This window comes from Budorcas taxicolor, chromosome 4, assembly GCF_023091745.1.
Source record: "Budorcas taxicolor isolate Tak-1 chromosome 4, Takin1.1, whole genome shotgun sequence".
NCBI lineage: Eukaryota > Metazoa > Chordata > Mammalia > Artiodactyla > Bovidae > Budorcas > Budorcas taxicolor.
In genome coordinates this window covers 120119446-120131538 of record NC_068913.1, presented here as the reverse complement: position 1 = coordinate 120131538, position 12093 = coordinate 120119446, and the positions used below count along the sequence as shown (strand labels likewise).

Below are 12093 nucleotides of genomic sequence, written 5' to 3'. Positions count from 1 at the left end.
ACAACAAGACTTTGCTATGTTTTTCTATCTTCTGATAGCTACTAGAAAGCAAGAAAATAACCAGGTCACCAGAATTATAAATTTATGTTGGGTGCAGGCCAGATAGAAAAAATATATTTTTCTTTAAACTGAGTCACACTAATAAAGCACAACTGACTTTCAAGTCCATATTTCAGACAGCATCCTATGTCAAAGTTAGTTAGATACAGATCTTGTGGAATTACAAAATCAATAAACTGATTTCATTCTCACCTTGCACCTTCTGGACAGGAGTTGTACGTAAAGTGCAATGGTTTTAAAACATTCTCTAGCAAAATTTTTGCTATAGGAACTCGAGATAAATCAGAATATTCAATACTTGATGGAAGCTTGCTGTTAATTAACAAATAGAGAGATCTATAATACCCTGAAAGAAAAAAAAAATTTATAAGTTGTATCAATTTGTATTAAAATATCAATACCCCTCCCTATCTTTTTTTTTTTTATAACAAGGGGAAAACAAACTTGGCAATTTTTAACTGCTCTTTATAAAAATCTCCATAAGTCCAAATTCAAGTTAGTTTTTCCTTCAAGTTTTTATCAAGTAAACCTTTTGGTTCCCAAGTAACTTGAAGTGATGTGTAAAGTCGAGGAACCCACTGCTCAGCACCAACAACGATCAACTACACCCAATCACCTACACCACCTCTCACCTGGGACCAGCCCAAGAGACAACTATTTCAGCACATCATCAAAGAACACTATTATCTTAAAATAAATTAGTAACAACTTCTTAATACCACAAATACCTATGAGTGACCAGGTCTCCAACTGTCTCTAAACTTTTTTTTAAACTAGTTTGCAGGAGCCAAGTAAAAAGCTCACAGTGGGATTTTCAAAAGCTATCTCCTAGGCATCCTCCAAGTAACCACGCCACTGTGTGGCTGTAGAACCCATCACGCTGACCCAGGCCTGCAGGTCCTGAGCAGACTCCGTCCACAGCGCTGTGCTCCTGGCTGTCACCCCACGCCCGGACTCTGGCGCGCCTGTCTGCCTTCTGATGGGATAAGATGTCTGGGTCCCGCCTGCTCATCTCCCAGCCGTTCCTCCCGGGACTCAAGTTCCCTTTAAAGGAACGGCTCCTTCTGGAGACCACAGTGTGGGCACCGAGGGGCTCACGTGTTTTACAGGCGACCTGTGTGAAGCAGACACATGGGCATGGCCCGCCTAAGCAGTGGGAGGGCTCCTCTGCCACCTCTAACATCCTGGGCCACCAGCCCTGCGGGGCTGTGCCCTCTCCTGCGGCAGGACGTACATCTCCAGCTGTAGTCTGTGAGCACCTCGCCATTGTAAGCACGCACAAACACACTCCCCACTTGTCAGGGGCTCCCCACTCTGCACCCAAGGTTCGGCTGCTGAACAGGGCATCCCCACAGGGGACCACTAGATCTGCTCCGTGACCACCCCAACCCTAACCTCACAGACACTGCTTAACCAGCAACACTTCACAAGACAGGGAAAGCTCTTCTGCTATAAGACTGAGAATACAGGGCCCTCCCTGGTGGTCCAGCGGTTAAGGACCCACCTGCCAATGCAGGAGACACAGGTTTGATCCCTGGCCTGCAGAGACCCCACATGCCAGGGAGCAGCTGAGCCCATGAGCCACAACTGCCAAGCCTGTGCTCTAGAACCCGGGAGCCGTGAGCAAAGAAGCCACTGTGATGAGAGGCCCCAGGACCCAAGTAACCAGAGAGGAGCCCCCACTCGCTGCAGCCAGAGAAAGCCGCTCAGCCGTGAAAGCCCACCACAGTCAAAAAATACTAAAAATATATTTTTTTAAAACCTGAAAAAACAAATACAACCAAAAAATTTTTAACATATCAAGAAGAATTCTGGAGCGTCACACTATTCTATCAGCATCGCAGATGTGCGCACTGAACAGACTGACAGCAGGAACAGCGCATCAAGGAGCAGCTGAGTCACGACTCTGAAAAGCTCCAGGTTAAGGCAGCCTGGTGCGCGGCGACACAAACTGATGGGTAGACAGGATGTCACAATGTCATAGACTAGTGATGTCAGGAAGTAACTTATCGAAAAAGATGAAACGCAGCTATGCCACAGAAGATGCTGGAAGCAGCACTTTCTGGGTAAGATTTAAAAGTGTTGCCTCGTTCAACACACGTTCAAGAATAATGCATATTCCTTAGTTATCTTCTTCACACTTTTAGAAAGCAAAAGTAAAAACTTTTTATGAAATGCTTAGCCTTAATATCTATATATGCAATAATACATCAACACAGTGGACTTTAAAATTTTTTCTTTAAAGATCACATTCTGTAATTTTCAATTTAGTTTTAATTAACTCAGTAATTTCCCTGATTTTTCAACAAACTAAGTAGGGTTTCTTTTTTTTTTTAACCAACCAATCAGTAAGGCTGGATGTATAAGAATTTAATTTCTACAATTTTAATCTTGAGGATTAAATCAGCTAGATTTAACCTAGAGCAGTCCATCAAGAAAACAAAAGCAAAATTATGTTTTTATCAGTAACTGCTGCTTCCTGGAATGTCTTCTGAAAGCTCCTTTTATGGCCAGTAACACACCCACTTTAACGTTAAGGCTCCTGGACTCCAGGAGCGGCGGCACCCCACCTGTGAGAACAAGTCAGAGCTTTGCTGCTGTTGCTGACCACGTGGTGCGGCCCATGGGATCTCAGTTCCCCAGCGAGGGGCCGAACCAGGGCCCCTGGCACTGAAAGCGCCGAGTCCTAACCACAAGGCCGCCAGGGACTCCCTGGAATAAACTCGAGAAGGTTTATTTTATGGTACTCAACTGTCAGAGAAGTCTTAAGAACCGTGTGCACGTCCTCGTCTTTCTGCCAACGTCACTAACGCGTCCTCAGAGGACTTTCAGATGGAGGTTATTACACCCAACAGCACAGTCGCTTGAAGATGGGTGTCAATAAGAAACCTCAAACAAACTGAGCATCTTCCTCTTCTCTACTGAACCATTTGATTCCCGGGACAGGCTCTCTCCAGGTGGGTCGGCATGTCGCTGTGCTGGAGGCTGACTGTGCCCAGCAAGCAGGCCGCCAAGTTTAGCCATGGCAGCCCGACCCGGCCCAGCCCGGCCCGGCCCAGCCCGGCAGGCCCAGGTATCTGCACCTCGGATGACCTAGTTTCCTTCACTTTCAAGCACCAGGGAAAGTTTGAGATTAGATGCATCTCCAAATTCTGAGGGGGGTAGAGAAGAGGAGAGATGCTAGAATCTGTGACCCACAAAGGTCCCATCCCAGCCGCAGACTCACGGTCCCTGCCCTGAAAAGTGCCCTAGCCACTGCCAACTGCTCACAACAGCGCCACCCTCAGTTCTGACACCACCAACTCACCATTCTGAATCATGTAGTGCAAAATTTGTTCAATGATGGACACCACGTAGCTAGCATCTTGTAAAACAGGCAAGTACGTGTCCTCAGAGGAGAACACCTCCAGCATCCTCATGGGGAGCGCAACATTCAGACTGTCATCGTTACAGCTCTGCAGCAACCTGTAAAAGCGGAAAAGGCGTCCCAGGGGCCGCAGACGGCAAGTGCCACCCAGAGGCCCTCACACTCTCCTCACTCAGGCGTGGGAAGTGCTCGGGCCCCTCTGCCCTAGTCCTACAACGCCCCCGAAAGCAGACGGGCCTCAGCAAACAGGCAAGCACCGCGTCATTCGCACCTTGAGTCCTCCTTATGAGCCACACAGGACGCTGGCTCCGGGCTGAGAGAGGGGCGTGCACAATCAAGGAGGGAGGGAGGAGCAGGCGAGGAGAGTCAGTGTGGGGAGGCTCTGACCGTGGAGCGCCCCTGCCCGCCCGTGCTCCATCTAACCCAGCTCAGCTAGGGGGGCTCCTTAGAAGTGCCCACCAGCTCCTTCCAACATGCCTCCTTCAAGATTTCTCATGCCCCAAACATCCCCCAAGAAGACAGCTTAATCTACTTCCGGTCCTTAGTCACCCAGCATTTTAACTAAAGACTCTGATCTCACTATGAGAATTACAGGCAGAAAGGAAGGCTTAGCTGTTACAAAACTAAGTTTTATTTTCAGAGAAAGTATTTTTTTAAAATCAACTTTATGGAGACATAATTTACGTGTGATAATTTGTACCCATCTGAAGCAGGCAATACAGTGAGTTCATTAAAAAAAACTAAGACAAAAAAAAAAAAAAACTAAGACCATGGCATCCAGTCCCATCACTTTGAGGCAAACAGATAGGGGAAAAGTGGCAACAGAGGCAAATTTTATTTTCTTGGGCTCAAAAATCACCACAGACAGTGACTGCAGCCAGAAAATTAAGAGACTTGCTCCTTGGAAGGAAAGTTGTAACAAATCTAGAGATTAAAAAGTAGAGACATTACTTTCCCAACAAAGCTCTGTAGAATCAAAGCTACAGTTTCTCCAGTAGTCATGTACAGATGTGAGAACTGGACCATAAAGAAGGCTGAGCACTGAAGAATTGATGCTTTCAAACTGTGGTGCTGGAGAAGACTCCTGAGAGTCCCTCAGAATGCCAAGAGATCAAACCAGTCAATCCTTAATGAAATCAACCTTGAATATTCACTGGAAGGACTGATGCTGAAGCTGAAGCTCCAATACTTCGGCCACCTGATGGGAAGAGCTGATTCATTACAAATGACTCTGATGCTGGGAAAGACTGAGGAGAGGGGGAGAAGAGAGGATGAGATGGCTGGATGGCATCACCAACTCGATGGACATGAGCGTGAGCAAGTTCTGGGAGACAGTGAAGGACAGGGATGCCTGGCGTGCTGCAGTTGTGGGGTTGCAAAGCTTGGGACACGACTGGGTGACTGAACAATCACAACAGTGAGTTCTGACATCACACCCTCACAGACACTGGACACGTCTCCGCTCCACCTCTCGGCCCTCTAGTGAAGTCTCCCTCCACTCCCCCCCGAGCTGTGCTGTCACTGGAGACTCGGCTGCACTTTCTCCTGTTCTACACAGATCTTCTAAGGTGTTAAGTGGCTAATCAAGTGATCCCAGCTCTGTTGCCCCAAGATTTGTTCTTCTATTTTCCCTGTTGGTTTTCCTACTGAAGCCATGATGGTACTGGAGCACTCCCCTCCCATGATGTACACATGTGTGTGCACGCTCAGCGGCACTCTCAAAGCTCTTCCTTAAGAGAAGACAAAAAGACCCTTTCCTGGATATATTATTTAAAGGAGAAAGAGGCAGTAAAGAATCCGCCTTCAATGCAGGATACAGGACGTGCACATCAAGGTCCAGAGCCTCCCCTCAGCGACCTTCTGAGACTCAGCCGGCACACACTAACAACGCGGCCCCTTTACTGCTGGGACTGCTCCACAGCACGGAAACACCAGGTTTCGGTTATCTGTTCACGTGCTGACGGGGACCTGGGTCATTTCCAGTCTTTTCTTGTTATAAATAAAGCTGTCTGAACATTCAAAGCAGCCTTGTGGACCTGCCTCACTTCTCCTGGTAAGATCCTGGGCGAGGAACTGCAGGTCACATGGCAGCCGGACATCACAAGGAACCATCAACGTGAGAGGCGGGGCTGAGAGCCCCAGCTGCTCCGTCCCCACCTCACACAGTCCTGACACTTCAAAGTGTAGCCGTTCTAGCAGCCGGACCAGCGTGCTTTACTGTGGTCTGACAAGCGATTTCCGTGAACGCCGTTTCAGGTGCTCACTGGACATCTGCATGTCTCCTTTGCCATGGGGCTGTTTCTTGAGACAATGAGTAACCCATCCTCGCTGCACCAAGGCCCGACCCCAGGCCCTCCAGCCGCACAGCCTCTGCCCATTTCAGGCCGGGCTCCCCAGGCCCATCTCCCTGCCCCGGGATCCTCACTAAGCAGGCTGTCAGCTTCCCCATGTCACTCTCCAGACACCACCACCTCTCCCACCCGGGCCCGCATCTGTGCGTGTGCAGCTCTCTTCTCCCTTCTCAATTCCTCTTACAGCCGAGCCAACAAGACCCCCGTGCCCACCCTCCATCACAGCTCTCATCACAGGGACCAACAGGCTTACTGCAGGGAAAAATCACCAGACTGTGAAATAGGGGGGAGGAGGGGAGAGGGAGACTGGTGGCCAGCTCAGCTCAGTCACTGGGTTCCCTCCACCCCCACCTTCCACAGGCTCGCCCCCAACTCTGCAGACAGGCTCGAGCCTGGAGAAAGCTGACGGCAGTGCAAATGTTTCCCACACAGAGCCACACGAATTACTCCTGTTCCTGGCAATGCAGAGGGCTCTGTCAGACAGGGAATACAAATTCCCTGAGGCAGGTTCATCTGAATCAGCTGGAACATCTTACTGGTTCCCTCCTTGAGTAACCAGTTAAGTGAAGTCACTGGCACGTGCTCACACGCGAGTCCTGACTTTGCTTAACACTGAGCATCACCAACTCAACGACCGATTCCGCCTGCACGCCCCACACCGTGCCTGGCCTCTCCTGCTCCACCCCGGGCTCCCCCTCCTCTCGCAGCAGGGACCAGCCTCTGGCTCTCGGCCTATGCTTTTCTTGCTCCAGACAGTGGACCTGAATCCCCCCGGGGACTGAGAGAACGCGGCACACGCCCCTTCTCTGGTGACTTGCCTACACACCTGAAATTCAGCGCCCTGCACCTGGCCGGCAATATAAAACAACTGACGTTTCTAACAGATTACTGTTTTGATTTTACTTTGTTAAAATTTCACTCCTCATCTAAGAGAACCAGCTTCCTCAGAGAAAACAGTCCCAAGCTCGGGCTTGCAGGGGAGGTATTAAGTGAGCCCAAAGTACCGTGGTCCCAGGAGACACGGAGGCTTGGAAGATGGGGCAGGGGGCTTCTGAGAAGAGCTCCCTCCATCAAGCACTGAAAGACAGCACGAGGCGGGGCGAGCTTAAACGGGGAGGAGGCAGGGTCCTTTCCACAAGCAAGCCAACAAGCCAGCACTGAAGGAACGCCGCCGCTGGAGAAACCAGCACCGAGTGAGCCATGGACACCACACAGGGTCCAGCACAGGTCATCAAACGTGAACACCCCCAGGTGGAAGGCAGCGCCCAACAACAGAGGGCAGCGCGGGCCTGCACAACGTGGAGAGGAGTCTTCAGCGGCACTGGGCCTCTCTGAGCACAGACACGCCTCGGGATGCGGCGGTGGTGTGAGGTGTGGGGTCCCTCACACGCCCTGCTCCGAGGCAGTCTGGTTATACACATTTAAACTGAATCGAGTGTGCCCCATGCCAGCAACTTTCACAGGGCGCCACTGGGCAGTGTCTGGAGACCTGCAGGGTCAAGTGACTGCAGGCCAGGATCCTGGCAGGCAAACGTCGCACGACGCAGGACCACGCCCCCCACACACGGGGCCACGCCCCCCACAGAGGCTGCATCAGCCCCAAACGGACAAGGGGAGAAAAGCTGTCCTCCAGACCCGATACCCTGCTGAAAGGAAACAGAGGAGAAGAAGGAACCAAAGGGATGCTAGGGCCATCAAAACAAACAGAGAAGATAAAGCTTTTGAGATAACCGAGGAAATCCGAATGGGGAGCAGATCAGGACACCAGAGAATTACCATGTGTTCTCTCGGAGGAGGAGACAGCACTGCTGTTACCAGAATGCGCCTTCCCAGGACAAGTACAGGGGAGCAGGGGAGCAGGGGCGCGCCATGCTGTCTGCAGCCCCCTTCCACACGCGTCACAGAAGCAGCACACTGTGTGTGCACAGACGGAGGGAGAGCACACGCAGCAAATGGACCCTGAGTCCAGGAGCGGGAGTAAGGGCTTCCCGCCACTTTTCTCACGTCAGAAATCTTCCAAGACAGAACGTTGGGGGAAAGAGCAGAAACTGCAGTTGGATCTATGATCTACTGAAATTACTTGCTCGATGAATACCTTCAAAAGCACATTAAGTGCCACAAACTACAATCCCCAGGTCAAGAGAGCCCCAGACTGTGCTGCTCTGGGGGAGGGCATGCCTGACACCTCTGAGGGCTTCGGGGGAAAAGCCGTGTGTGTAACAGAGGCCACGGCGCCCAGGCCCCACTGTCCCGTGCAGGCATCTACAGACAACGTCCACAGACCCCTGCTCCAGAGAATCAACACACACAGTGTGTTTTCCAAAGGACATTTTTCGAGAAATAAAAGGGGTTTGGGGGAAAAAAAAAAGATTTCCAGGGACTCTTAGTCGTCCACATTCTCTCTGTGGGGGTTTTCTGCTTCGCCTCTAGCGCACCTCAGGATCTGGAAAAGTCAGCTAACAGGCCTCATTCTGATAGGAGCCCTAAATAAACCTTACTACACGCAGCTTCCAGAAAAGTAGCTGAGAGTGTATTAAAGGCTCAGAATCATTTGAAAGGTGGCTACGGTGCAGACATCATCAAATTTTAGAAAAATGGTGAAGATGTTAATTTGCTTTTTCATTCGAGTGCTACTGCTCACGTTGCCTCAGTGTGCTCTGTACTGAGTCCAGGACACAGGTCAGGACAGCCTGATGAAAGGCCTGACCCTTCACCCGCAGGCAGCGACCCCGAGGCCTGGGATCAGTGACCATCGGCACAGAGACGGGCCTTTCAGCTGGCCTGTCCACTCGCCAAGCAACCAGATGCCTGACGTCCCACAGGGCGATTACAGGCCACACCTGGAAGAAAACAGCCCCTGGAAGGTATGCTTAACTACATTTTAATTTCTAAAGAGAGGATCAGAGGAGTAAAAACTAATACACATAACATTTCAGTCTCAAAAAAAACAAACCCAAAATCCAACAGCAACAGGGAAACCACTAAGACACTGACACACACAGTGTTTTTCTAGACAACGAGACCACCACGCCACCCGCGCTGGGGTGACAACGGGTTTACCTGCAACAGAGGCTCATCAGCCTCTTTATTTGAAACAAGCATGTGAGCCTCTCAGATCCTTCCAACTGCTGGACAAACAGAGCACTGTGTTTAATCAGGTTCTGATACATCCATATCTGAAAGAGCAAAACATACAACTCGTTAGTCTGTAAAAAGTTAACTGTTTTCTAATTACATAACATGCCACATTTCCTTCATTAGTGGACACAATCAAAGTAATCACAAAGTAATCGTGGTTAAGAAATTAATCTTCTAAGTCAAGTTTTTAGTGAGCAGGATTCACACACCCTGACTTTTCCACCCTAAAAGAGCACAGCAGCATGAAGTTAAATTACTAAACACTGAAAGCCCTTGAAAACTCACATAAGTGCGAAACAAAAAGTTCATTTGCAAAATCTAGCAGCCTACAACAAAAACACTGAGAATCACAGTTTTAATCCTCAATTACAAAGGACAGCGGTTCCTTCTCACCCGTCTTCTCTAGCTTCCAGCACCGTTTCTGTGGATGCTCTCCTCCCCAATCCCGTGAAATGCCAGTGGAAAAGGCGATCTTACAGCCCCACCACCTCCGCTAAAAGGCCAGGTGTGTAACACGTCAGGTGAGAGGTATGTCACAGCTAGGTGGAGGAATCCCACCGCAGTGTTCATACAAGCCATCACAGGGTGCACTAAAATATTACAGCTTTACTTGTCAATTATACTGCAGTACGCTTGAGGGGAGAAAAGGTCACAGCTGTGGGGGGATGGCTGAACCCCCACCGTCCTGGACACGACCAGTGATGGGGCCACAAGCTCAGCAAGCGTAGGCTCAGACTCCCATCCAGCTCCACCCCGGGAGCCTCTCTAGTGTGGACGCCGCTGCCGTGAGTGACTAAAAACACCAGGCCCACGAGGAACCTCCTGGACTCACTTTCTCTGCGATGTGTTTGCTGCTGCCTGCTTGTTCATCAACAGAAACAGCTACAATTGAGAGAGCCCCTCACGCGGGCCTCTCACGTTCAGTCTCTCCTCTGACAGTGGAACTCACTTAATGCGAGACGCTATCGAAGTCTGAGCACACGAGTTCTGCCCGGTAACTCCCTGGCGGGCCCACAGCTGGTGGAAAGGAACTCTGAGACCCAGCCCAGCTGCTCATCTGCCTGCACAGCAGCTCATCCTGAGGCATTTGGAGCTGCCTGTCCCTATTTCCTCAGGAGCCAGCGTGACACGGGTGCGCTCTGCGCTACCTGACACGTAGAGCCTGCTAACATCCAGGCTATCCACTCAGTTCAGTCTCGCTCAGGCGCTCAGCCGTGTCCGACTCCTTGCGACGCCACGGACTGCAGCACGCCAGGCCTCCCTGGCCATCACCAGCTCCCGGAGCTGGCTCAAACTCAAGTCTACCGAGTCGGTGATGCCATCCAACCATCTCATCCTCTGTCACCCCCTTCTCCTCCCACCTTTAATCTTTCCCAGTATCAGGGCCTTTTCAAATGAGTCTGTTCTTCGCATCAGTGGGCCAAAGGACTGGTGCTTCAGCTTTAGCAGCAGTCCTTCCAATGAATATTCAGGACCGATTTCCTTTAGGATGGACTGGCTGGACCTCCTTGCAGTCCAAGGGACTCTCAAGAGTCTTCTCCAGCACCACAGTTCAAATGCATCAATTCTTTAGCACTCAGCTTTCTTTATGGTCCAACTCTCACATCCATACGTGACCACTGGAAAAACCATAGCCTTAACTAGACGGACCTTCGTTGGCAAAGTAATGTCTCTGCTTTTCAATATGCTATCTAGGTTGGCCATAATTTTCCTTCCAAGGAGTAAGCATCTTTTAATTTGATGGCTGCAGTCACCATATGCAGTGATTTTAGAGCCCCCCAAAATAAAGTCTCTCACTGTTTCCATTGTTTCCGCACCTATTTGCCATGAAGTGATGGGACCAGATGCCATGATTAGTTTTCTGAATGCTGAGTTTTAAGGCAACTTTTTCACTCTTCTCTTTCACTTTGATGAAGAGGATCTTTAGTTCTTTGCTTTCTGCTATAAGGGTGATGTCATCTGGTATCAATATCTGAGGTTACCGATATTTCTCCCGGCAATCTAGATTCTACCTTGTGCCTCATCCGGCCTAGCATTATACGTTAAATAAGGAGAGTGACAATATACAGCCCTGACGAACTCCATTTGCAATTTGGAACCAGTCTGTAGCTCCATGTCTGGTTCTGACTGTTGCTTCCTGACCTGCATACAGATTTATCAGGTCAGGTAGTCTGGTATTCCCACCTCTTAACCCATTAACAAATAGCTGTAGAAGGTGTAGTAGACACTGTAGCAATCTAATGGGCAACTGCAGGAACTATAAGAAAAAGGTTGTAAATACACTAGTCAAGTAATTATGGTTCAACGACATAAAGAAACCCTCAAAGCACTTTAACACTTCTTGGACTGCGTTTGTTTTTTTTTTTAAATTAAGGCCAACTGATGTTCCTGGAGGAGGAAATGGTAACTCTCTCCAGTATCCTTGCCTGGAACATCCCACAGACAGAGGAGCCTGGAGGGCTGCGGCCCACAGGGCCTCACAGAGTCAGCCGTGACTGAGCACACTCGTGCACGTGAGGGGCGCGTGGTATTGTGTATGTCTCATGGGCACAGCACAGGATTAGAATGCTTAAAGGGATACCCCACTCACAGTTACCGTAAAATGCTGGCTTTATGCCCTGTGCTGTATACTGTATCTCTGGAGTGGACTGGACTTTGACACTGTTTTTAAATTTCTCGAGAAATGCACCAATATCATCATTCCCAAAGTTCTAAGTACATTAAATATCTGCTTTCCTTCACTTTTTTTCCCTGCTTAACTCTTTTTTTTTTTTTTTTACTAAATTCACTTTACTAAAGTTTACTAAATAAACTAAATAAGTTTACTAAATACACTTTCCTTCTATGCATCCTTTCTCAGGAAGTCAACTGAAGGTGTGTATCAATAAAACGAGGGAGTACACCAAGCAAGCAAACAGGAATGCGATCAGGAGAGGGTGTGAAACTGAAGAGAAGCAGAGTGAGGGGTCCCAGGGTGCCTGCACCACTGCCACAGCGCAGCGAGCGCCCCGGCGTGGAGGACGCCCGGGGGGGGGGGGGCGAGCGCCAGCGGCCTGGCTGAGCGGCAGCTGGAAGAGCACCCGACCCTCAGAGATCACAGACGAGGAAACAAAAGCGACCCAATATTTAACTCCAGAGTAATTCAGGAAGACTACACAAAAGAAAACAGCCTTTTAG

At 49.6% G+C, this 12093-nt stretch overlaps 1 protein-coding gene across 3 annotated transcripts in view; it reads right to left on the bottom strand.

The window, feature by feature from the left end:
* Window positions 1–12093, bottom strand: part of UBE3C (ubiquitin protein ligase E3C) — a 114268-nt gene that overhangs the window by 75140 nt on the left and 27035 nt on the right. For all 3 annotated transcript variants that reach the window (XM_052638499.1, XM_052638501.1, XM_052638500.1), the window contains exons 5-7: window positions 8839–8954; window positions 3368–3525; window positions 253–406 (exon numbers count right to left, since the gene is read on the bottom strand). In XM_052638499.1, the coding sequence (XP_052494459.1) occupies window positions 253–406; window positions 3368–3525; window positions 8839–8954 (428 nt within the window). The remainder of the gene's footprint in view (window positions 1–252; window positions 407–3367; window positions 3526–8838; window positions 8955–12093) is intronic.